Below are 26,857 nucleotides of genomic sequence, written 5' to 3'. Positions count from 1 at the left end.
CTGTGCTGCTCCCCCAGCACACCACAGCATAGAAAAGGACTCCAGCAACCACCGACTGACCGACAGTCGAGGAGTGTGTCAGGACACATCTCACTGTGTGTTGTACTCGTATAACTATGCATGTGACAAATAAAGGATCTTGAATCTTAAAAAAAATAAATCACAGAATCTGTGATTGATTTATAACAGTCTGTTTATTAAACAAGGTAAAGATACAAAGCTTTTTTTCCTTTTTTTTTTCCTTTTTTAAACACTGATAACCTTAGTTTAACTTCTCAGTCTTGGCTGTGCATATTTAGTTGTCTAGAAACTGTATATGAAACCACAATGCAAGACAGGAAAAAGTGTAATAAATCTACGCAATATCATTTCATAGAGAACGTGGGTTAAACAGTTATACAGATTACAGCTCAGGAACTCCATGCGGAAGGAAAAAAAAAATGTTTTACACGACTGAATACTGCAGAACACAATACAGAGTAATGGAAATGGGATGGTAAAACAGTTAAGGCTTACATGTAAATAACTGATATAAAACATGAATATTAATAACATACAGGTAGACTAAAATAATTACAGTAAGCTCTTACATAAACCTTTACAAAAACCCAAAGAAAACATGTTTATGAAAACTTAAAAATAGGTACTATAAATGAGTAACATGTTTTACAGTACAGCAACATGTACATTTTCCCATTATCTCAAAAGAGAGAGAGCAAGTTGAAGAGGCAGGGTCTGTTGTTGGCGTAAATGTCTGTTTTCAGGCCAGTGGCTTGAGTAATAAGCTTTTATTCTTTTGAAAACATACTATATACTGTATATGTATTTTACATTATTCTCAGTTCCATCTCAAATGTAACGTCTAGCCGTAGCACCTTTTCTGAAGTGCCCTGAAGAATACAGGGTACCCTATTAGTACCATTCAGAGGTTACAGGTACAGTAAAAATACAACAAACAATACTGTGTACAATAAAAAGAATATTAAAGAGAGAGAGAGAGAAACAAAAACAAACGGAGAAGATCCACCCCTGCGTAAACTCATAAAATAGGCCTATTGAATATGAATCATACTGCAGTTTATTCCAAGTAGGTAAAGCTTATTAGAGGTTAAAAAAAAGTTACTGGGTTGGAGTAGCTGTACAATAACTTCACATTTGGTCCAATGGTTAGCTTTAAAATTTGCTGCTCAAGTAAAAATGAATTTAAGCTGAAGCATATTTTGAAAAAGTGGGCTGAGTAGAGTAGAGCTGGCACTGATACATGTGCAACATATACTTTTAATTCTTTGAAAGTATAAGTCAAAGCTTAATGGAGCAGGGAAAGCGGACAAACACTTTTACAAGATTTGCTTTCGCTTCAAACCTCACCAAAGTTCATTATATGGCACTAACTAGTGGAACGAGAAACACACCAGAAAAAAAGCAGTGTTTTTTGATCATATGATCATAAAGGTGCCATAAAGGTGAATGTTAAATATGGAGTGAACATTTTTTGAAAATAATAACTAAAAAAAAAAAAAAAAAAACTTCCTTCCCTTCCATCGAGCTCTGCTTTGCCTCCACGAGCCAATTATCCAACTTCTTAATACAATCATTAAATATTTCAATTGTCATCTACCGATTGCTTTTCTTTAAATTTTGATGACCCTGTGTTTGTACAAAAAAAAAAAAAAAACAGTTGAAAAAAAAAGAGACTGTTTTTTTGTACACAGTCGGTACTCTTAGCTGCCACGAGTAATGCCATTTGGCATTTTCCATCCAACGAGATTGAAACAATTTGACCAAAACCACAAGGCCTAAAAGTGCTTTAAGATTATCTTTGGATGTCTCCAGAATACACCCAGCAAACATTTTCTTTTCCCCCCCCTGCTTTTTCAATTCAATATTCGGGCAAATATCATCTGGCACGTTTTGAAAACCCATTTCATGGAAGAGAATAAAAACAAAAACAAGACAACTAAAACATTTTTTTAATGGCCAATGCATCCGGCGGTTTACATGATGCTTACGAAAGTGCTTATTTAATCTGACGCAAGACATTCTTTGCCACTCGATCCCCTGGACAATATCTGGCTGCATTTTTACATTCACAAAATAACGCTGTGCTCCTTTATGATAGACGGCCTGTGTCGAGACGGATGGAGGCAAGTCTGCTTACAAAATCTAACAGTGAATGCTCATGTCAGCTGTCATAATGCTAATGTAAGCCTTATGTAGATGGCCGTGGGTGCAGGGCCTCACAAGCTCCAGCCGAACGCTGACTCTGAATGCTCGATGCATTTATGCTGAACGCTCGCAGAGCTCAGATGAGGGAGATGCGTATGGGGATGCTGGGGGACTCTGTCCTCTGGGGCGACTGGTGACTCACCAGGTGCTCCACCACCGTGTGTTTGGACATGTGCTTCATAAGATAGGTCTCCTACAAGAACAGGAAAATACACAAAGGGCATAAAGATTACTGCTACAGTAATTTTAAAAGTGCCTCTACTCCAACTAGTTCAGCTGAAGTTGATATTGACATTTGTGGTCAAAAGGATACACACACCCCCACTAATATTTAATGAGATCTCCCTTGGAAAGTTGCTCCTTGACCAGATCCTTTTGGCATAATGCTGGCTGAATATTTGCACACTCAGAGTTCATTTAAATGAGTTGGTTTCCTGGCACAAACCCAGCATTTCAGCATAGTCCACAGATTTTCAATAGGGTTGAGATAAGGTCTTTGGGAACGCCATTCCAGAGGCTTAATGGGCCAATTCTAACCAAATGCAGTCCAGAATCATCATTTGAAACAACTGTACATAAGTACAAATAATTTGGCTCTGTCCCTACCTTGCCAAGGTCTGGAAGAAGACCCAAACGGGCACTCTCAAATCAGAGAAGCTCGTTCTTTAAACTTGATGCCTTCAAGCTCAATGGAAATTTGCAGCTGGTAAACAACAATTGAACTATCTGGGCACAATGACATGAAGAATGTGTGGAAGAGTTAAGGTGAGGCTTTTAAACCTAAGAACAGAGTGCCAGCTGTCAAGCATGGCGGTGATAGCATCATGCTCTGGGGTTGTTTTGCTGCCACTGGTACTTGTACAATGCACAAAGTCTATGGAATAATGAAGAAAAAATACCTCCAAATTCTTCAACTCAGCCTCAAATCAACAGCTGGATGCTTGAAACTTGGACACAGCTGAGTGTTCCAACAGGACAATGATGCCAAACATACATCAAAGCTGGTTTTGGAATGGATAAAGTAGCTTCTGGAATGGTTTTCCCAAAGCCTTGACCTCAACCCTACTGAAAATCTTTGTACTACGCTTAAAACAATTTTTTTTCTTATTTGTATTTAAGGTTAGCTTGTGCGCTGCTGGAACCCTAATTTCCCTGAGGGGACCTACCCAATGGATTAATAAAGCTCTCTTCTAAAATACAGGTCTGTACTGGGAAACCAACAAATTCCTGATTTTAAAAGTTGTTAAAGATATATGTTGCACAATCCTTCCACCCCGGAAAAGAAAACTTCTGATCACAACTTTATTTTTGCCCAGATCCTCTTAAGATAGCTGGTAAAGGATATCAAAGATCAGTGCCTGCATTTCAACACCCAGTCAAACTTCAAATATAATCTGGCCTCAGGAAATCACATGATAGGGTGGGGCCAGGTTTCACAATGAGCTCACTCGAACTCTCCACCATTTGACTCTTAGAACTGAAGAAGTTTCTCGAATGAGAGGTGAAACATCTTCAAGCAACTTAAAGAAGTCCAGACGCTTTTCTTTCCAAGCTCCTAAATATAATCACAAGCTCTCGGCTGTTGGTCAGGATGTAGAGCAAGTTATCTTCCAATCGGAAGGTCTGTGGTTCAGTCCCCGGCTCCTTCAATTTGCATCCAAATCCAATTTATTTATATAACACATTTAAAAACAGAAAGTTTGCCCAAAGTGCTGTACAGAAAAAAAAGAAGTAATTTGTCAATGTCAAAGTATCCTTGGGTAAGACACTGAACCCTGAATTCCCCTTGATATATTCGTGTGAGTATGTTAATGTTAGACAACGGGCTTAGGCACACAATAAAACACTATATGATTGGGTGAATGACACCTGTAGTAAAGAGTGCCCTAAGAGTGGAAAAGCACTATATACCAGTCAATTTACTTGTTCCTACATTTGAGCTTTCAGAGAAAAGGATATGTCATCATTGTATCCTATACGTGAATTAAATTTTATCAGAATTAGTCCATGAATTTATGATTTATGGTTGTGACCTTGACCTCTGAGCACCAAAATGTAATCTTTGAGCCTTATTTTGGCCAAGTATTTTGTCAGTCCACAGCTGAGTCATTTTCCTGACGTTTTTGAATGCCTAGAGGCCCATCAGTTCCTAGTGTTAAAACAAAACTAATCAAAGCATAATCCAGCTTGAGGGACATTAGTTAATGCTATCATTTACAAGAATTTAAAGTGAAAAGTGAAACTGCCATGGACTTATGTAAAGGTAAGAACAATACAAGTTAAATAAGACTATGTTATCAAAAACAATGATCACACAGAAACGGCCAGCCCAATGACCTATTTGGACAGGTTTAGAGGAAATTGGAGGGATGTGCATTGAGGAGTAGATGAAATACGCATATTTATATTAATCAGGATGGGACAGACATACAATGCGAAAACATAATGCTTCCGGACCTCAGCTATAGCTTAAAGATATTCTTTTAGTCCGTTTTGAATATTTGAACAGAAGCAAGGACACACTAAGGTGTTAAATATCTCAAACAGGAAACACACCGACTTCTAGTCCAAGAGAGAAAAAAATATTATCAAATGTCATTGATGCAAAAAACAGGTGTGGAAACCCTGACATAGTGAATACTTGCTTGTGGTTTACTTACTGAGGTGTAAGCCCGGCCACACATGCTACAGCAGTAGGCCTTAGCGTTTTTGATGGCATGCGCTGACAAGTGGATCTGCAACGATGCAGAGTCTGAGTAGGCACGGTAGCAGTTGGGACATTTATACGGCTTGTCTTTATTGTGCTGCCTCTGGTGAGACTGTGGGGGAGAGAAAACACGGACAGAGGTTGTAGAGAAGTCCACATAATTTGAACATTTGCAGCTCTGCATCTGAACCTTTTAATCAGGATCAGGTCACAAGAAGAATCTCTGACTGACCTGGAGATTAGACAGCTGGGTAAAAGCCTTTTCGCATCCAGGGTGGGCGCATTTATAAGGCCTATCGCCGGTGTGGATTCTGCAGCAAGAGAAGCAGACGGGAAAATGTTTTTATGACAGACGCCACTGCAAGAGAACTTCTGTCAAGAAACATCAAAGTATATTCAAAGCAGCAGATTTTCACTGCATATAAGTCACAGTCGTGGTCTATATGTGAAACGTAAAAAGAGTTCCAGCAAGGAGAAAACAGATATAGCTGTAAAGGGGATGACAGGTATTCAGGTAAATTCTAAACATTAAATATTAGTAATGTGTGACCACCAATCAGATTTGAAATGGGCAACAGTAGAGCCACAGAGGCAGCTGAGATCAACTTGATTTCTCACGCTTCATGTTCACAGTTTGACCAACCTGGTATGCTGCTGCAGGTGTGACAGCTGACGGAACGAGTTCTCGCAGTAGGAGCAGTGGTAGGGTTTGATCCCCAGGTGAATGCGCAAGTGCTGGGACAGGTAAGAGGCGTTGGCGAACGTCTTGGAGCAGTGGGGACACTTGTGCGGTTTGGCCTCTGTGTGGGACTTGGAATGAATCTGCATCTCTGACTTGGTTAAGAAGGTAAGTGGGCAGACTTTGCATCTTGGGGACAAGAAGAAACAAAATAGATCAGATCAAAAATAATTTTGAGGGATTAAAATCCGCCTGCCTACAACTAAATAGAAAACGTAGCATAACATCAGTTTTTTCCCCACCCCAGTACGCAGACCACTTTAATAATTTTAACAATAATTTAAGAAAATCATCAAGTCTTAATCACACTTTATGTCAAAAGTAGCAACGAAAACTGAAAATCAACTATAGTTGATTAACTAAGTAGTAACACATGATTTCAAAAATCCAACAACACCAGCATTGCTAACCTTACAATTTAAGAAAAAAGCCACTTTTGACTGCTCCTTCATTCACAAAGAATTCCCACAGCAGGTACCTCTGCATATCTGATTTCGCTGATTTTATTTACACCGAACAACCATGATGTAATCTCCAAAAGAGTGTTTGAGGTGGGTGTGTTAACCACTACACTATGGAGCCACTAGCCTCATTATCTAAAACTTCCAGCTGACTGACTTAAATGGGGTTTTTTCTCACAATAAAAAAAATTGAACTTTTAATTATTTGTCATAAAAGCTTAAAATCTGAACACTAATGAGAAATTGCCGAACCTGTCAGCTGGCTTTCATTGCAGCCTCTGGAAAGTCCTGGTTATCATAAACTAACATAAAATAAGAAAAAATATCTAAAGTTTTCCCAGGTAGCAAGAAGAGGTCAATATTAGCTGACAATTTATTAGCAATTTCGGCATTGCTACATTTGTCCAGTGATCTTTCTACATGCTTTCTCCAACCATCAGTCTCTGTTCTTTAAATATCATGGGAGGTTTTTTTCCACCTTGCCTTTCTGACCTGCTATTAAACAAACCCTCCTCTCCTCCCCAACACCAACTCATCCTCCTGGATGTTCTGGGAGGGTCAACCCAAGTTCAAATCTTCCATCCGTTAGCTTTACCTCATTGCAACCAGTGCTCAGACTCTTTTGGGTTCAGTCCTTTGGAGTATGTTTGACCGATCTTTTTTTTTTAGTAAACCTTTTGTCTACTCAGGTGAAAGCTGTGCTCATATTAAAGCCTCAGTATAGAGCGCTTCTCTCATTCTCAAAGTTCTCTCAGGAAAATACCTATCAATGCTTGCAGACCTCGTAAAGCTGTCAATTTACTTTGCAAGATCAGCACAGAAAAAACCCTTGAAAACAATAGGAGCAGCTTTCTGAATCCAACCTGTAGGTTTTGCCCTCTTTGGGTGCAACGGTGACACATCCTTGATCAGCCAGGATGGGGTAGGGCACCACCAGCAGAGGACCAGATGTGTTTTCGGCTTTGATCTTCTTTCTTCCCCGAGGTGCCTTTGGCGGGGGGCCCAACAGTCCTGCCAGGCCTCCGGCCTTCATGTGGTCAATGCCAGGGCCACTAGCCAGTCCAGAGATGATGTTCACAGAGGGGGCGCCACCCAAGCGGTTCTGGCTGCTGGAGGTCGGAGTCGTCGGGGTCAGGGCGTCTGAGGTGCTGTGGCTGTCGGGTCGAGATGAGGGGGCCAGACCTGAGAAGGTTGGAACAAAAACTGCATTAGCAGGTATGACTAATTCAACACCACACTCTACAGAACCATACCAGTGTACCGCACAGTAAACACCATGTGTGTGTCAATTTTCCATGACAGTTATCTTTATATTATCACACCAGAGGCTGGCTGCCTTGCTGCATTTCTCCTACAAGCTTCACAGATGGCGTGACGGCTGTACCTGAGCGATGGTTGACCCGGCCAGTTTGCTCACTAAGGTGTCTCATTTGCCAGTCCTCCCATAATCCTTTGGCCTTCACCGCTGACTTGTCATCCATATTTCCATCTGGAATTTATAAGGTGATGGTGTGTCAGTCAGTAAAATGTCTCGTAATCCGCGCAGGCCTGATTCTATGCCACGTCTACAAATTCATTACATCAACTATTAGCTTGCAAAACTGGAGAATAACATTAAAAATGTTTTGATTTAAGAAAACCAGGCCTATCTGTAGCAATTATTACATCAATAACTTCATGTTAATTAAGGTTACTCTAGGGCTGGGTATAATTTTAAACCATTTCCACGTTTCTGTAAATAAGATAAATTTGCAACTGTGGGTTTTGGAGTAGCTGTGCAGGCATCACTCACTTTTCATTATGGATTTTTATTTGGCCTCCACCTTCGCAATCTGTATATTATCACCTTAAACTCACCAGGCCACCATGCCAGTTTGAGACAAGTTGGCAGCACTTGGACATATTTAACACTATTTCAGAAGAACGTACCCGGTCCAGAACTGGAGGCGGGACGAGCGTGCAGGGCGATGTCCGGCTGTCCAGAGCCCTGCGGCTGTGGGTGGTGGCCCGGAACCTGTTGCGGCTGAGGCTTTGGAACCTGCATGCCGTGCTGAGCGCTACCGTCCGGGGACGAGGTGGGAACCAGCAGCTGCTGAGAATGGGTGGAGGTAGGTGGCAGGTGCAGGGGTCTAATCTTCTCAGCCATCAGCTGCTCCTTGATCTTGTTAATGAGGACCAGGTTATCCAGCTGAAAGGGTTAACGGGTCATGCTCAACAGAAAACAGCCGCCTTGTGTGAATGTCATTCATGCCATCAAAACATATTGCAGGACAGAAAACACTGATCAGCACATGATTAGTTTTTACCTATGACAGAGGTGAGCTAAAGTAACGCCCACCAAACGCTTTAATCCAGCCCACTCATGGAGGAGGAGCATCAATTCTGGACATTCACTGTATTTTACAGCACAAAGCACTGCGTTTGTAATGTTGTTAAGAATGGATTGTGTCCTAAAAGTGGTTGTCTGAACTAGCAACTTCATCCAAGCTAGTGGGGGGGGGCTGAAGTCATCATACTGTTGACTTTGAGTTATAACAGCAGTATTCCTTTGTAACAGCAGCAGACCGACTACATTTAGTCGGTCTGCTGCTATCTAGTTTGTAATGCAAATGTTTTCAGGAAGCACTTGCGCTTCTTTGGTCCGGCCTGCTTGAGATCAATTACGGCTGCGTGTGTACCCACGAACTCCAAGGAGTCTGAGGCACCCCCCTTATCTGCGAGAACAAACTGCGAGCGGTTCTAGGCGTAACAGTGATGGACTGGTGCTGAAAGGCTGAAAAGACATTCACACATGGAAACAAATGGCAGTGGAAGGTGGAAACATCACAGTAATTACATGCTGAGCGGACTTACCTGGCCTGGCATGGACGGAGGCGGCGGCCAGAAGTATGGGTTGTTAAACCGAGGCTCTGCCATCCTGAAGTGTGTGACATTTATTTTAGTCGCTTTTCAAAGATGCACATAATGAAGTGCTCCCTTACAGAGCACTGTTGTTAAAACTGCACGTAGAGTAAGTTAATGCTTACAAACAGGCAGGCTTAAACTGTGAAGCTGAAAAATCTGACACCTTAACCACACGCTGCATGTGGCTAGTTTCATATGTCATGCTTGAATTTTCTTTCAGGCCTTGTGCTGATCACATTCGCATCCACATAGCTCTGCATCCACTTTGATGTCACTTTAAGGTGTCGAGAACCATTTCTGGTACTCAGTTAACGCCACGTATCAGCTGTTTAGACGGTTAAAGTTGCAGAGAATTTGCTGCATTTACTTCTCCGGACTGTTTGCACCACAGGCACAAATGTAGTAAGCATTAAACGAGTGGCTTCTAAATCTGCTGCTTTTGATGGATAAATGCACTTTGTTCGTTTGTTGTGATTGTTTGAAAAAACAAAACAAAACAAAACTGTGGGGACAATTGAATGACCCTCATGTTAAGTTAAGATGTGTAACAGCTGACCTTGAAACGGTTTCATATAGAAGACCTGAGTCTGATCATGACCGCAAGTGCTCTGCGATATTAAAAATTTTGGTACTGATCCGATACCAAGTAAATACAGGGCCGGTATTGCCAGTACAGATACCTATACTTTTACCCTATAAAAGAAGGCTTATGCAGGTGAATCATCATCAATGATCATCTAAACCACTTTGGGTCAATTTCTTTGTTTAAATATGCTACAAACTATAAATAGTTAATGCAAAAATGTTCAGATATTTTTCATACTGGATGTATATTTTTTCCTTTAAAAAATTTCCACTATTTCACACAATGCAGTGGGCTACATGCTAAACTTAGAAGCTATAAATAAAGTATCGATCACGTGGCTCTAGTATCGATCCTATACCAATACCAGCGCTGGTGTCAATACTATCAATCGATCTGCCCACCTTTAAGACAGGCTTTGAAAGGCAGGGGGAAAGTGTGGAAGCTAGTAGTTTAGAACTAGGGCTCTTATTTTGTTGAAAAATAAAATGAAATAAATGCTTTAAGATAACTGAAAAAGAAGTTTAATTAAAAAGGTAAATACGATTTTTTTTAATGTAACAGTGTAAAAACTCGCTAGATGTCAGCTCACGCTTAGAAGTCGATGTGTGTAAATCAGGCCTACAGAGTAAAAGTGACACAAATCCACGCAGCTCTGCCATCTAAATGCCACCTACAATATGCCTTCACTTCTAAAAAAAAAACCAAAACAAAAAAAACCCCCACATCAGCATGATCCTGCGCCGTTTAGCTCGGGCTTGATGCCCCTCTGCTCCTTTTGTCTGAATTCCTGCAAATAAGTGGACGTCGCTTTTGTAATTTTTCCACAAAAACCGCCGTGAAAAAACAAGACAAAACAAAACTTGAAGTTCTTTGACTCTTTCGGACGTGTCGGCTGTCTGGGAGCAGCTCCGGACTCGCACCGACGGAGGATTGTCCGGATCGATCCTCCCCGGTGCGACTCGACACATTCTCAGACAGTTTTCTTAAAACATTTCCAGACAAAAGAGAAACAAAAATGGCAGCCTTATTTTTATAAGGCGGGACGCCATATTCTGCAGACCCCAAATTTTTTAGGAGCATGAACATGTTGTCGTGTGGCGGGTGTTTGGAATGAGAAGCGGCCGGAGACCAACACAAAGGTGTGTTTATCATGTCGGAGGCATGAATGATTGTTTACGGCGAATTGCAGGTTTGAATAGCCCGGCCTCCCCACCTCTTAAAAAAACTGACACTTCCTACAACAACCATGCCCTGCAAGGAGGAAAAACACACACACACATACACACACACACACACACAGCACGGAAACGGACAAGCTTGATTCATCAGTGCCGATTAAAAATAACCGTAGCGATTCGTTAAGGTCAAAATCGGAACCGGTGCACAGCGCCTCATCTCCCGACAGACTCTGTGCCATCTTAAGCAAAATTCACTTTTTTAAGGGCTGCTTTTTTCTACATTCTGTAACTTTTGGACGAATCAAAGCAGAGAAATTGCATTTTCGTGCTAATGCACGCACCGAGAGGCTACCGCTCATTAGAGAAATGCACAGCAACGGAAACATGTAAAGACATGCACAAATACCTTGTGTCCTGATTGCAGATATTGTCTTGCGAGTACAGCTATAATATAAAAGGTTGATGTTCTTTCTGCCTCCGGTCGGACCACCGCTTCCGGGTCGCTTTGTTCACTTCTGGGTGCTGCTGCTGCTGCAAGGCTCAGCACAGTGCAGTCGAGAGGGGAAATATTGTGCTAAATGTTGCTTTTGTATTTTCATACCACGACCCACTTCATTCGCGTTTAACAGCATCTCAGCAGAAGCTACGTCAACGCAAGCAGGGCCGATACATGCGTTAGTGAATTTTCAAAGTGCACACATTAGCGGTGCTGTCATCATGTGGTGAGACGATGAGCAGTTTTTCTCTGATGCCATTTCTTAAAAAAAGAAAAAGAAAAAAAAAACAGTCATATTTGCTGCCCTGTCAGAACTGTTATTATAGGCGGTCCATCCAAAGCACCTTAAGAGAAACACTAAAAAAAGGAAAAGATTGTTAAAAAATACACAAAGAAAACAAAGTATATATTTAAAAATGCACTTCTTTGCTACTACATTGAAATACAGTTAGCCAGATAATCCTATATCTTCTAGTTAACAATCATTTATTCTCATCCAGCTGTGAAATATTTACAAAATCAGAAAACAATCTAATGTAACAAAAGCAGGAAAATGTAACAATTTTCCTGCTTTCTTCCACAGTAAAATTTCTAATATTACAGGGTATTAGTTAATAGCATGTTAACATGTATTTGTATTGTGCTTTATGGCATTTCATTTTATCATTTACTTTATTCCAATTTTTGTACAGGGCTTTGTTACCACTTGTCTGCGAAAGGCACATTGTAAATAAACAGTACTTACTTACTTACTCTTGTAGTAAATAAGTAAGTAAGGTACCAGTCTGGTTTCCGAACCCATCATAGCATGGAAATGTTTCTTACTAAAGTCATCAATGACCTAAAAACCAACAGTGATTCACCGAGTGTTTCAGTCTTAGACCTCTCTGCTTCCTTCAACAGTGTTGATGGTAACATTTTAATTCAAAGCCTTTATGATTCAGTTGGTTTATCAGGTCAGATTCTCATCAAACCCTAAGTGTAGAAGTTTTAATGTTTTACTTGGTAGTTTGAAATCTGCAGAAACAAAAATTCAATTAGGGGTTCCTCAAGGATTTGTCCTCGGTCCCTTAGTATTTAACCTTTACACTACCCTGCTTGTTGTTATCATAATGAAGATGAAACACAGTTTTTTATCTGTCATTTTCATCTGATGAGCTAATCTCTATTTAAAATTTAATAAGCTGCACTGATGACAGTAACTGCTGATTTTGTCGAACTGAACAGAGACAAGATGAAAGTATTTCGTGTTGTTCCAAAAAGTCAGATAAAGAAAATGTGTTCATATTTATCACACATGAAAGAAAGTCAGGACCCTTGGCATTATTTTGTTCAGTGATGTCAGTTTTGATAATTATATTAATGAGGTCACCAGAGCTCCTTTCCACAACATAAAAATATATCAGAAGCTTGAAAATTCCTATTGCAAACTGAGAAAGCGTTCATATCGAGCAGGTTAGACTACTGTAATGCTCTACTTGCTGGATTATCCAAATTATCAGTAGGTGGACTTCATCTTGGTCTAAGGAGCTGATTTTATTTGAAGTCTAAGGAGCTTGGAAAGAAAAGCGTCTGGACTTCTTTAAGTTGCTTGAAGACGTTTCACCTCTCATCCGAGAAGCTTCTTCAGTTCTAGGGTAAAATGGTGGAGAGTCCCAGATTTAAACCCCGTGGGAGTATCCCCCCAAGGAGGGACAAAGGACCCCCTGATGATCCTCTACCTAATCACATGAGCCAAGGTGTGAAAATGGGTGTGGGTCACAATCAGCCAGGGTTTCAGGTGAGCTCATTGTGAAACCTAGCCCCACCCTATCATGTATTTCCTGGGGTCAGGGGTTAGAACCTTCACAGACGTGGACTTCATCTTCTTCAGAATGCAGCATACGTGGAAGTTTGAAAATATTACCATAATATTTAAGTCACTGGATTGAAGTTTGAACTGGTTTCCAGTTCAACAGAGAACTGCCTTTTAAAGTCCTTCTATTAGTTAGTGAAGCTCTCAGTGGTTTCACCCCCAGTTCATTTCTGGTGTACTCTGTATCTGTAACCCTATTATAACTCTCAAGTCATCAGATGCAGCTCTTTTAACTTGTACCCTGGAATTTTCATGGTCATTTTTTGAATCCACTTAACACTTAACACTGACCTATGAATCACTTAAGCCTTAAATAGGCCCGTAACTCAAGGGATGAGTCAGTGTTGTGTCTACACATAACAGGCATATTACATAGAACCGATCTGAAATGATGTCTTCAGGAACTTTGTTACTAGCAGCCAGCTGCGAGAAAACAAACACAAAAGGAATTTTCACAGATAAAATGTTTTTGAATAGGAAAAGGTCCTGATGCAGGAACTGAGAGAGGCATCTGGCCCTTCAGGTATTTCATATACTTACTGTTTACTGAAGCCTCATCAGAAATAGTCAGTGAAAGGTTGCCAAGAAGCCATTTTTAAGAAAGATGAACAAGGAGAAAAGCCTGATGTATGATAAATTACACAAGAACTATACTGACAATCGTCCCCAAAACGTCTAATGGAGCGATGAATCCAAACTTGAAACTTCAGCTTAAAATTGTTTTCAATATGTCTGGGAGTCAGGAGTGAGGTACAAATGTTTGTCACTCCTTTACAGCCATCTGTAAAACACAGTAGAGGCACCTTCATGGTTTGGAGCTGCATTTCACGCAGCCCAAAGTGACGGAAATACGAACACAGAAAAATAACATAAAATTTTGATCCATTGTGGAATATGATTTAAAAAGCATGTGATTGGCAACAACTTATTTTTTCCACATTCCAATGATCCCAAACACACTGCCAATGGAGTAAAAGGATATGTCGAAATCTTAAATGAATTTCAAGAATGCTGGTGTTCAAGTTTCATCATGACCTTCAGTACATGTAATGTCAGGGATGTTGTCCAAAGTCAACAAGTCGAGTTAGGCTGCTTTTCACAGCAATACAGCTTCTTGGTAGATTTTGAATCCTCTAATCTGTATCAGCATTTAACTGATCACATTTTTCCATAAAGTCGGAATTTGATGTATTACTGTGCATTGTTCTGGCTAAAACTTTAAGGCAGGCATCCAGGCCACCCTTGTCCATACCAGTACTGCAGAAATTCTGTAGTGTTACAATGTTATTGTGCAGGAGTCTGCATGTAAGGAGTTAGTGTTTACATGATGTCAATTTCCTGTTTCTTGCACCACTTCTCTGGAGATTCCAAAGAACTGAAACCGTGACACACAATCGCACACTCACAAACAAAGCCTTCCTTAAATGTTTTATTTGAGTCAGCTTTAAAGGAAACCTGCATATCAGTTGAAGTGAGAATTCTTCCTGCTGCTGTTCACTTTGAGTGAGAACTACATTGCTGTTTCAAACTGAGTGAAGGAATTCCAGTGAAACTTGGTTATTTAATTTCCACACTGCCTGCTCACACAACATGGACCTTATCTTGGTAAGTTTATATTTTTTTATTGATTATCTTTTTATTGATTTTATTGATTTATGCTGCTTAAAAAATTTATTAGACCAACTGTCATGAAAAGAGATCTGTCAAAATTGTAAATCATCCAGCGCTGTTATAAACTGTCCTCTTTTCTGCGGGGCCTGATTGGGATTTATTTCACTTGTTTACAACACCTTTCTCTGTCTTCTTTATTATGATCTGATTTTTCTATTGAACCTGTGAGCCAGAAAAAAAATGTGTGAAGGAGCTCTGTAAGGAGAGCAGCTTTAGAAAGAGGTTTCTGAAATACTTTCCTGAATGTGACAGAGTCTATGCTCCCAACCCTCTGATGGTCGTATTTAGGAAAGTATGGGGAGGGAAACAAACAAACTTCATCTTATGTGTTCTGTCTGGACGACGACTTAAATGGCTAATACTTTTAGCTTCACTACAGTTTTTTTCAGCCCTGATTTGTGTGGTATTTCGATGCATTTTTATATATTTCTATGATACTCTTGCTGTCTCTTTGTGGCTGTTTTAATGAACAATGTCAGTCCTGTTTCCTCAACAGTTTACCTCAGATCTTCAAACCTCCTTTGTTTCAGGTCTTCCCACTGATACTTGCACTGATTTCCTGTGGACAGAGTCACACTGAGGGGACTGAACAAACTAATGGTTCATGTTACAATTTGTGTCCAGCTGGTAAGATATAATGAGGAACATTGTTGTCAATTATTGGTATAAAGTCAGTGCGAAAGTATCACATTAACTTTCCGCCTTTTCTCTCTTTTTCAGGATATCATAAAGTTGGTAACTGTGATGATCAAGTTAAAAAGTACAAATGCAAGAAATGTGTGGATGGCTTTTACACAGACATAGAAAACTACATAGAGAAATGTCTTCGGTGTGACTTATGTAATCGTAAGTATCCTGCCCAGTTTCAGTTTAGTGTTACACATGTTTTCTGCTTGTGTGTTAAGGTCGATTAAAGTTAAATTGGACTAAAAAACAGACTGCTATCATCTTGTCATTTAGATATATTTAGATATATTTAGATATATTTCAGCATAAACCTCTTTTTGTGGTGATCTTGTTTTGACGATCTTATATTTGTTTCCGACCAATGTGATGAAGTTGAAACACTTTGATGACTTAAGTCTGTCTAGGATGGGAAACCTTTCAACATTGTGTGTCACTCTTACCCTTCAGAATGTCAGTTTGAGCTTGTGCGCACTAAGATTAGAGACTTTGCAGTGCAAAGGCAACGTCTGATGTTACGTGCACTCCAATTTTAACTAACTATTAATTGTCATTGCTTTTGGTTAACGTGACTGTTAGTGTTGGTGAGGTCACCAAATTAGTTAAAACAATCTATTTGGTGGCTTGACTTTGGCGATTTGCCTTAAGTCCTCCAAGGCCCTGAATGTGCGCTTGCATGTAGACCGGTTCTGTTCATAACTTATATTAGCAGAATTTATAGGTGTAGCCATGAGTTCAGAGTCGGTATGCTTTGATTTGTCTGTCTTTGCTTTTTACGATATGCTCCTGCTGACTTCATTGAGTGACTGGGACATTTAGCAGCTGACTAAGAAGCCGCTGGGCTGACAACTGGTATCTCCAATTCTGAGACCTTTGTTTGGTAGTGATATGCTGCACCAAGTAGAGGAATTCATTCAAGTATCAACAATCCAAGAGGAGTTTCATAGTAGAAATTCTGCTTCTACAGATCTGGGCTTGGGCTACAATGGGTACTAGGTTCCTCCTAAATCAAGTGTTTCATGCATCTCTAATTAAGAGGAGATTGCAGGGCAGAAATGCTGGCAATACTATATCTTTTGGATGGCTTGGAATTCTTCTAAAATAGCTAAAGGAGGTTGCTGGAAAGAGGAAGTTCTGGGTATCACTGCTTAGACTGCTGCCTCCAGGATAAGCAGTAACAAATAGATGATGGCTGGAAGTACGGCATAGATGGACATACTGTGCTTTGCTTTTTCCTCAGATGATGAGATTGTACTAAGGCCCTGCTCCTTCAATAGCAACATAGTGTGTGCCTGTAAACATGGATACTACAATTTAGGGTCTGACCATCTGAGGGAATGCATGAAATGTTCCTGTAGTACATGTCCAAGTAAGTACACTAAAAGAATGTTAAAGCATTTGATTGGTATTCACAGCAGCCACATTTTTTCATTATCAAGCATAATAACAACTTAAATAAATTCGTTCAGTCACCTCCACCTTTATTCCTTTCAGAGAACGATGACTACAAAAGGAAGTGTCTGAAGCAGACGATTGGGACAAACAAAACATATCAATTGTGATTAGATTTTGTTTGTGACTGACTGACAAGAGCACAGGACTACAAATCAATCAGAAAATAATATAGAATGCATATATTTACTGCAGTGATAGCTTACAGTGTATATCAGCACCATCATCAAATCTAAACACAGTGTCTGGCTTATAAAATGTGCTCATGTATGTGTAAACCACATTGTTATTACTGAGTTTCTGCAAAATTGCACTACTGCATGTGTCATAATCACTGTTTGGTTCCAGGGTTTTGAGTTGAAGATTGATTTTTTAAAAATTTGTTTGTATTTTTATCTTTAGGGTTTGTTTTGATTTTACTCTGTTTTGGATTTTCAGTTATTTTTAGTATTTTGAGTCTCCAGATCTGGTTAAATTGTCAGGATCCCTGGGTTGACCTTTGTCTAGTTTTCCCCTTTGACTCGTTATCTTGTAAATAGTTATTGTCTGCGTCATCCACTGTTCATTATCACGCCCTCCCTCACAGACGTGTGCTCCTTGCTGGGAGTTTCCAAATTCCCTAAAAGTGTGTTTTCCAGTAGTTTGTTTTGAACTTGTTTTAACTGCCAGCAATAGATATTCTTCTTTTCTTTTCCATTTCTCTAGTCCTGGATTTGAGTCTACAACCTGCCTGTTACACAGCACTACATTATATAATTTTCTTCCTTTCTTTTTATTTTTTAATGGTTTGTTTCTGCCACTGGAAATGACCCTTTTTATCACAAGTCAAAATTTGGGGTTTTTATCTGAAAGCTCTGACTTAAAAACCTCAAAATTTTGAGTTATTTCCATTTTTGAGTTATTGTCTCAGAAATTTGATTTATGAAGTTTAGATTTTGAGATAATCTGAAATTCGCTGTTCCAATGATTTCCACACTTCATCAGTGCCCTCGCTCATCCACTAATCATTTAGTGGTAATTTGGTATCTTACTTGTCTCTGGTTTCCTTTGTTTAGGAATCACAATCTAGATTAAAATGTGCATAAATATCCCTGCCTTTGTTTTTTACCATCTTGTACTGTTTAGTCTTCTTTATGTTTTGTTCCTGTCCTTGTTTTAAATTACCAATTAACAATAACCATTTTGGAGTTTTACTCAGTTTGTTTAGATTACAGCTAGATTACAACACTCGTTCTTTGTTTATTGAAACTCAGTCTCTGTCTTGTGTTTTGAGTCTTTATGGATCTATAAGCGGTATGTGCTAAGATGATCTCATTTTGCTTCCTGTTTCTTGCATTGCTTTTCTGAAGACAAAACAGAATTGAAAGTCCAGAGGCCGAAAACATGCGATAACACACTCATACAAATAAACCTGTCCTTAAACCACAAGTTTGAGTCAGGTTCAAAAGAAAACCATTCATCAGCTTAAATAAGAGTGTCTCATCTCATGCTGGTGATTACAAGATTGTTTTCAACTGAGTGAATCTGAATAAAAATTGGTAAGTAATCCTGTTTGTAGGATTAATTGGATCATCTCCATGTACAATTTCAAGGGTGCTTTGAGTAGAGTTTTGTCATTTAGTGTTGTGTGAAGCTCATGTTTACATAAAGGTATACAAAGATTATGTCTTAATGACTGCAAGATAAGGTTTGTTACAAGATTTATTAATTTTTTTTACAGTTGCTTAAAAGTTATCTTTTATTATGCATATTCTTCAAGACTGTAAATCATATTTGTTGGTATCATTATTATACTATCGTTATTATTATATTATTATCATTATTGCTAGCATACATCCTCGCTGTTGTAGTTTTAGTGTTGATAATCAAACTTCATATTAGTTGCTGAAAATGTTAATGATGCAGTATTGTGTATAACAGACATGCAGGGTAGAAGAAGGCCTCCTGATTACTGGGATTCCCTGTTGTGGTCTTGCTGCTCTAGGAGCAAAAATTTCCTGTGAAAAAGAGTTTCCACAGGACAGTGGAGCAACCTTTCCCAGCAATAACTTGAAGTAATGGTTTTCTGTGGGGTTTTTCTTTATCAGTCTATCACATCGTGGGAATGTTTCAGTTCAACTCATTGAGATTCATGGGGATTTGTTCAGAGAGATTGCTCCACATTTGAGTCTTGAACACTTTGGTATACAGAAGACTTCATGGTCGCCTTAGTGCAAGGTGTCCAGGGCCTGTGGTTGTAAAACAAGCCCAGATTATCACTCCTCCACCACTGTGCTGCCTGTTGGTATGAGACATTTGTATTGTTTAGGGCTGCCATGATTATTTTAATAGTCGACTAGACACTGATTATTTTTCTGATTAGTGGACCAATCGAAAACATCGGAGCACTTTTGCAAACATGTCATGTCTTGATAAACCAAGCAGATATTTGAAGTTTACACAGCTACATTCTCGCCTGAAAATATGTTAAACGTTTATTTTGTGACCCAGAAAGAGTAATTGGAGTAATATTGAAACTAAGTAGCTGCCGCCATTGTTGAAAACTCGAATAGAGCTTGAAAATGTGACAAAACCGCAAAGGATTGTAGGCACGAGTGGCAAGTGGTACTAGCGCACGCAGGCTTTCACAAGAAAACAGTCACACAGCGATAAAAAGAAACACAAAGAATGGCAAGAAGCTGTTGTATTATTAGCCGCAATAGCCGGTCGCATGACAGCCACGGGAAGCCGACCGGTAAAGAGAGATGTTTTTATCGGATTCCGTCGTGGAAGAAAAATTGTTTGAGCCATGTTTCTGAAGTAACAACGAGGTGACGGATGGCCTGGATTGCAGGCATTCGAAGACCAAATATAACATTCCAGAACACTCCAGCTCACTTGTTAGTCTGCTTCAAGCATTTCAACAAAGGTGAGCCTTTTGTTGTTGTTATTACGTAATTTATCATAACATAATTATTGATGTAGGTTACAAATAAGTGTTATATTGATTTGAATTGAATTTGCTGCACTATGCTGCTTTGTTCGCAGTGGCTTTGCGGGCTAATGTTTGTTGTTTTGTAGGAAAACCAGCCTACAAAATGCTGGAATGCGATCCAGACTGGGCACCCTCTATCAACCTGGGTCATACCGAGTTTAAAGCTGCTACCACAGCGAGATTTGATCGGTTAAGAGGGAGAGCGATATCAAAACAGCCACGAAAAGTCCCGCATATATGTGCCCAAGTGTTGTAGCAATCAAGTGATGAATAACTGCTTTCCAGTATGTTTTGAAATGTGTTTTTTTTTTTGCATTGTTGATTTGTTTTTCACCAAAGCAGCTAATAAAGCACAATGGAATACAATTTTGCCTCTTTCTTGTAAGATTTTATAATAGAATGAAACATGCCAGTTATAAATAAAGGCAATAAATTGAAAGAATTATGAAACACTTATTTTATTTCTATTGGATCTGAAAATGTTGTGTAATACTACAACCTGAAACGACAAATAGATTGTGTTGGTCTGTACAGGAGATAAAGAAAAAAATGTAACAACAGCTGTGAAATGGGATAGTCCAAATCATCAAAGTAAACTGGACCTGTGCTTGTTGTAGGCATCTGAAGTTACTAAACATTTTGTGAGTGTATGCACTCACAGTTAGGACCATATAATAATAAATATGCGCGTGAAGAAAGTTGGGCAGCACGCTAACGTCTTTAGTCCACTCTGTATACTCGTATGGGTCTAACCCTTTCACTCCTTTGATTTTTACCTCGTTTTTGGCCTTTTTGTCAAGTCTGTCTTTGTACGGACCTGTTGTGTTCTCCTTCGTTTTGTACATAACTGTTCTTGGGACAAATAAAATGCAAGTAGGGATTAAAACCGCAGAATTAATGATTGCTGGAAATGCTAGTGCTTGATGCAGTGTTTTGATTTTGCTGCCACTCGTACCCAATGCGCGAAAGTCACGTGGTCTGTCGGCTGGGCTGCGCTATGAATTCTGGGATAGGTTGGGCCACGAAGGACCCATCCTTCAAATTTGGGGAAATGAAGGACGAATTTTTTGGACACATTTGGGCGAGTATTCGAATTTGCGCAGGCTTCGCCGCGTCGATGTAATGTAATTGGCCTACAAATGCAGAGTCTGAAGGATCTTGCAAAGCTTCAAACGACGTCGACTATTAAATTAGTCTTCAACGATTTTAATAGTCAATGTAATTGTGACTAGTCCACTAATCGTGGCAGCCCTAGTATTGATATGCTGCAGAAGCATGGCCTTCAGGTTGTTTGGATATGATATTATAACCCTGCCCACAATGATGAACTGCAATTATTGATTCTTTCCTCCTATCCTGTTAATGCTCCAGACCTGCAAAATGCCAAAACATCTGCTTTTACAGAGGAACTTTAATGATCTGTTAATCAAGTGTCTTTAATTATCACTCTATAAATTTACAGGTAATTATTTAAATTGTATTTGTTTTTACTTATACATGTTTAGTTTACAATAATGAAAAATAAATGCAAAATCAGAATAGCATTTTCTTAAAGTTTAGTAGTTTGACAGACTGAAATCCCATTGTTAGAAATTGGATCATATTAAATTTTGCAATTTTTTTATGTAAAGCATGCAGTTGCATGGGTATGAAAATATAAATTAAAATTTGTCAGACTTTCAGCACTAAAACACACACAAGACCAAGTGAATAGTCACCTTTATATGCATTTTATATAAATGCAATCATATTTGTACTTACTGCATTGATGGCTTACAGTATTGTATATTAATGTTAACCACACGTCATTAATATTGCTGATTGATGATTACTTGACCACAATGTAATCAAAATGAATTGGATCGATTTGTTATTGCTGTCTATCAAGTGTGACTATACGTTTTGTGTGTGTTTTATGATTTTACAGGTAATATCTTTGGTGAGCGAAACATTTGCACTGACTACAAAAACACAGTTTGACTATTAACTGCTTTTAAATTTTGATCTAAAATATGTTTGTGGTTGAGTTGAGCATGCCCTGATTTCAGCAATGGACATGTTGGCTTTTTGCTAGAATGAAGGAAACACGTTTGCAAATTTAACATCATTTCCCCACATATGTCTTGTATCTCTTGTGCACTCACTCTTCCTGTGGTTAGACTGAGGATGTAAGTACCTGTGGTGAATAACACGTTGATAGATACCAGAAGTACTCATAACAGGCAGGTTAAGGTTGCTTTACTAACTAATTAATATAGTAATGTCAGAGTGTCTTTGTGTCTACAGCAGGGAGCCAAATGCCTTTTCTTGCACATGTTTTGGTGACTGGTGTAATTATGGCTTCTGCTTTTATGTTGAAAAGTCATATTTTATTTCTGTGCCTGATATGTTGTTCTTTCTCAAACTGCAACACAACTGGCCTTGAAAAAAGAGGTTATGCTGTATTGTGTAATTTACACAGAAATGTAGTCAGAAACATTGAAATGACTAAGCATTATGTTAGGGCTCAAATTGCTTAAAAAAAACGTTGCTTTTCAACCTGATTTAGCAGAAAATAAAGAAAACCATGTCTTCTTGAAGATGTGTACCATCTTTTTATTAGTACTGGACATCTTGCTAGCACCTCATGTCATTTAAAAACTATATTTATTCGTATTCTAAATATAAATTCTGAATATATGCCTCTTGAAGGTGTAACTTCACACCTCTTGACAAAAGTGTGGTGCTCGGTTAAACTGTCAAAGAGGTTATAAACAGATTTTTGGAACAATGAAAAGTTGATTGGAGAGAGTGTTAAGTTACCTGAAAGTGATTGCAGTTAAAAAATAAAATAAAATTAGGAACTAAATGACAACTATACCCACATATGTTCTTGTGTTTGAATGAACAGTGAAGCACTTTTTGGATTATAGTTGAGGTTTACTGCAGCAGACGAATGCTAACAGCAAAGTAGACTTTTATGTTGGAATAAAAAAGGAAGAGTCAATATAGTAAATGTAATAGATTTCTATAATAAAAATAGGTTAATGAGAAAGAGGTTGTTTTAAAGCCAATAAGATAGGTAACATGTTCACAGTGTAGCAGCCCTCTTATACTCAACAGTCCCCAACACTACCCCACCACAGATCTAACTGCTTACCTAACTCCACCACTGTTCCTGGTGGGTTGTCACATGATCTGACCTTATTTCCTGCTTTTATTGACACTTCTTTGAAGACACCCCAAGGAACTGAAACCCCGTACCCCCAAACACGATCACACATTCACACAATCAGAGTCTTCCTCAAACTTAAAACCCCAAAGATGAATCTTGCCCTGGTAAGTAATACTTTTTTTTATAGGTTTGAGCTGGATTGAGAAAAACAGTGTTTTTCTAAATGCAGTTTTCATTTGAATGTTTTTGAATTATTAATTGTTATGGGAACTATTGGAAAGGATTGTGATTGAATAAGCGGATACAAACATTATGTCTTTATGACTGCGAGATAACTTGTTGTATTTATCTGTTAATTGTGACTAATTGTTAAATTTGAGAGTTTGAGTGACTGTAAATCACATTGCTGTCAGTCCTACAGCTAGTTCATCTTCACTGTTTAGGTTTCCATTTTTAGTGTTGTTATTGAAGCTCCAAGTGTAACTGCATATTTTTGTCATTGGTCCTGGACCTAGCAGACCTTTAGGTTGTGTTTATTGTTAAATACTTTTTGCTTGAGTTTTAGTTCATGTAGTGTTTTTGGAGCTACGAGTTTCATTTCTAATTGATGTTTGCTATTTGGTTTTGCCATGTTTCTGTTCACAGGTTTTCTTGGTTTGTCACCTTTTGCATTTCAGTGTCTGTTTGTAGTTATTACACGAGTTCCAGTTTATCCTTTCTCTAATATGTTCCTTGATGTTCAGTCTTTGTCTCGTTTTCCTTTGTGTTAAGTTTACCGTTGTGCCAGAGTTTTGATTCATTGATTCATCTTTTGTTTGCTTATTTCAAATTTTAGATTTTACCTGGTGCGTTTGTGCTGAAAATATACAATAATCTGTCACAATAATTAGAAGATAGTAATGCAGGAAGAACCTCTAACAGTACAACTGCAAGTCATATTTCAGAGACGTAAATAATCTGTATCTAATGTAAAAAGTTAGCAGAAGGATTACCTGTGTTTTATATGTTATTATTGGGCAGCCAACATCCATAAATATAAGTGTTCAGGTTTAGGAAGAGGAGGATGAAGAAGCCCACAGTGTGTAAAACTGGAAGAATATTCCAGTAAGCTGGTATCACTGGGCTCTCAGACCTGTCATCTCCTATCACTCAACAGTGCAGCCCATATCACAAGGGTTTTTAAAAAAAATCTATATTGTTTGTATGATCAGTTTTCCTCTCCTGAATTCTTCTCTCTCACCTGTGTCTGAAAATATTTGACCTTTGTGATGGACTTCTGTAGAGAGAATAGCATTGTTTTACTTTAGACAAGGGTTTGTGTTCCCTGGTATGTATTTGCATAGATTTTAGCTTTCTTAGTCTCTTGAGGCCTCACAGCACAGCTACCAGATATTCACCTACTGTGAAAGTGTACAGATATTAGAGTAATGTTTGTATGTGCTTCAGTGTGCATAATAAGCACATATGTAGGACTGCTTTTTTCCACTTGTGTAATATTTTTGAAATTAGAAACTCAGAGTGATGCTGAAAAACTGGTTCGTGCATCTATTACTTCTAGGCTGGACTACTGTAATTCATTATTATCAGGATGTCCTAAAAACTCCCTGTGTTGTGTGTTTCTTGGATGTTATTGCTAAAGTTCAGAAGACATGTTAAACTTTGTGTTTCAGTGGAAAGTCTAGAATTTTATAGAATATGTTTCCCATATTTTCAGTCTCCCTAAAAAGTTATTGAAATTAAAAAACAAGTTTTTCCTCTCCAGTTTCTTGGCAAGAGTCAATCATTATTACTCTTTCTGTCTTTTTGTTTCAGCTTTTGTGACCAAATGTTTGTTTCGCATGTTCCCGCTGATACTTGCACTGATTTCCTGTGGATTTCACACTGAGGGGATCGAACAAACTGATGGTTCATGTTACAATTTGTGCCCAGCTGGTAAGATATAATGAGGAACATTATTGCCAATAATTGGCCTTCGTGAAGTTATTGTGGAAATATCACATTAACTCGTTACCTTTCTCTTTCTCTCTGTCTTTCCCAGGATATCATAACGTTGGTGATTGTGATGATCAAGTTAAAAAGTACAAATGCAAGAAATGTGAGCATGGCACATTCACATAGGTAGAAAACATCATAGAGAAATGTCGTAGGTGTGACTCATGTAATCGTAAGTATCCTGCTCATTTTCAGTTTGCTGCTACACATACTGTCAGCTCGTGTGATAAAGTTTAAGGTGTTTTCAAGTTAAATTGGACTGAAATATGACAGACAGGTATTTTCTGGTTATTTCAATATATAAAATATCTTCATAGGAAAAGCACAGAGAGAAATATCTCAGGTGTAGCGTCTGTGAGTGTAAGGATCCTACTCATCTTCCATTAACTGTGATGTGTGCTGTCAGTATGTGTGATAAAGCTGAAGGGGGATCAAATTTAAATTTGACCAAAATGATCTCTTTTCATGATGAGTATATTATGACGGCCTTAATATTGTATCTTACAAATAATCCGCAGAGTATCATTTTGAGAGGATGCTAACTGAGACTCTTGACCACATGAATATTGGCACAGCATTTAGAAATGACCTTTTTTGCCACTAAAACTAAAACTAATGAAAAGACACTGACTGAGAAAACAACATGTAGTCCTGTGGCCTTGTCAGAGCTGTGTATTCCAGTTATTTGGACTAAGAAAGTCTTCTGTTTATTAAGTGTAGTATTTTTATTTTGTCTGTTCTTGAGTAACTGTAAATCGTATTGCTGTTATTACAACAGCTAGTGTACATCCACACTGTTATCTTCTTCGTTTTTAGTGTTAATATGAAGCCTCCTATGTAACTGCATTTGGCAGGTAAATGTTAAGGCTGCAGTGTTTAAAGGTGACAGCAGACACATGTAGGTAACTGAGGCAAAGAAGGCTTTTTAATTATTGGGATCCTCTGTCATAGTCTCACTGCTCTAAAAACAACAATTTTTACAGTCATTTGAAAGAATTTTCACAGGACTCTGCAGTCATAAAAACACGAAATAAACCTTTGTCAGTATTATGGGAGAATTTTGCCCCACTTTTATTAACAGTGCCTGCTCAGTTTGCTCTGTATTTGCAGGCATTTGTTTATGGACTGAGAGGACAGAACAAACTAATGGTTCACGTTACAAATTGTGCTCATCTGATTGTAGAAGTAAAACACTAACTTTCCTCTTTTCTCTCTCTCTGTCCCAGGTTGTCATAAAGATGGTACCTGTGACGAGCCAATTGAAACGTACAGATTCAAAAGATGGGGCAAAAGATGGCACCTACATGGAAATGAAAAACCCTACGGGGAAATGTAAAGTGTGAGTCATGTGTTTGTAAGTATCCTGCTTCCAGTGAATAGACGCATGTGGTAGTGTGAGAAAATGTAAGAGGATCTGGAGTTAAATCTGACTACGCACATAGTATAATATGCTCTTTTGTTCCTGCAACCTTTCACAATGATATTTTGGTGATCTCATTCAACCGTTTTTTGAAGTCAGAACTCTTGTGTTTCATTATGAACAGGCAGAGTATTGGGCTAGAGACTTTGCGGTGTAATTATATCATTTAGAAAATACCCAAAATGTCCAATGAACTAATGTTCATATGCTGGCTTACATAATGCAGTAACTCTGTCACTTAAAATAAATAAATAAATAAATGATTAAAGGAAAATCTCTGGCTCTCACAGACCTGTAACGTCTTCTGTAAGAAGCTTTTCTGTCCCCCACTCGTTACCTGTATGAATGGCACCTGTTT

General features: G+C 38.7%; 2 protein-coding genes across 4 annotated transcripts; one reads left to right on the top strand and one right to left on the bottom strand.

The window, feature by feature from the left end:
* Positions 1-1,953: 1,953 nt before the first annotated feature.
* znf362b (zinc finger protein 362b) lies at positions 1,954-11,509 on the bottom strand. 3 transcript variants are annotated; one of them, XM_005732970.1, is made up of 9 exons: positions 11,208-11,509; positions 8,987-9,050; positions 8,063-8,321; positions 7,518-7,622; positions 6,997-7,315; positions 5,577-5,801; positions 5,166-5,244; positions 4,887-5,045; positions 1,954-2,419 (listed from the first exon to the last, which is right to left on the bottom strand). In XM_005732970.1, the coding sequence occupies exons 2-9, from the start codon at positions 9,047-9,049 to the stop codon at positions 2,303-2,305; spliced, it is 1,326 nt and encodes a 441-aa protein (XP_005733027.1). In that variant the 5' UTR covers position 9,050; positions 11,208-11,509; the 3' UTR covers positions 1,954-2,302. The 3 variants fall into 3 exon arrangements, with proteins under 3 accessions (XP_005733027.1, XP_005733025.1, XP_005733026.1); XM_005732968.1 differs by lacking the exon at positions 11,208-11,509 and adding an exon at positions 10,347-10,616; XM_005732969.1 differs by lacking the exon at positions 11,208-11,509 and adding an exon at positions 10,347-10,616 and having other exon boundaries at positions 8,063-8,294.
* Positions 11,510-14,565: 3,056 nt separating this feature from the next.
* LOC106456213 (tumor necrosis factor receptor superfamily member 22-like) lies at positions 14,566-18,570 on the top strand. Its single transcript, XM_013910802.1, has 5 exons — positions 14,566-14,757; positions 15,354-15,450; positions 15,544-15,669; positions 16,748-16,876; positions 17,002-18,570. The coding sequence occupies exons 1-5, from the start codon at positions 14,743-14,745 to the stop codon at positions 17,067-17,069; spliced, it is 435 nt and encodes a 144-aa protein (XP_013766256.1). The 5' UTR covers positions 14,566-14,742; the 3' UTR covers positions 17,070-18,570.
* Positions 18,571-26,857: the final 8,287 nt, after the last annotated feature.

The sequence above is a fragment of the Pundamilia nyererei genome, unplaced genomic scaffold (genome assembly GCF_000239375.1).
Source record: "Pundamilia nyererei isolate P.nyererei 1_Seehausen unplaced genomic scaffold, PunNye1.0 scaffold00049, whole genome shotgun sequence".
NCBI classification, from domain to species: Eukaryota; Metazoa; Chordata; class Actinopteri; order Cichliformes; family Cichlidae; genus Pundamilia; species Pundamilia nyererei.
This window is presented reverse-complemented; position numbering and strand designations above follow the sequence as displayed.

What these genes read in the sequence shown, in the direction of transcription:
- znf362b (XM_005732968.1), bottom strand. Translation starts at nt 10,591, where the DNA reads ATGTGTCGAGTCGCACCGGGGAGGATCGATCCGGACAATCCTCCGTCG. An exon ending in CCGGGTCAACCATCGCTCAG is followed by an intron (nt 7,316 to 7,517) that starts GTACAGCCGTCA and finishes CAACCTTCTCAG; the next exon opens with GTCTGGCCCCCTCATCTCGA. An exon ending in GTGGCCGGGCTTACACCTCA is followed by an intron (nt 2,420 to 4,886) that starts GTAAGTAAACCA and finishes CTGTTCTTGTAG; the next exon opens with GAGACCTATCTTATGAAGCA.
- LOC106456213 (XM_013910802.1), top strand. An exon ending in TCGGTGTGACTTATGTAATC is followed by an intron (nt 15,670 to 16,747) that starts GTAAGTATCCTG and finishes CTTTTTCCTCAG; the next exon opens with ATGATGAGATTGTACTAAGG. An exon ending in TTCCTGTAGTACATGTCCAA is followed by an intron (nt 16,877 to 17,001) that starts GTAAGTACACTA and finishes TATTCCTTTCAG; the next exon opens with AGAACGATGACTACAAAAGG.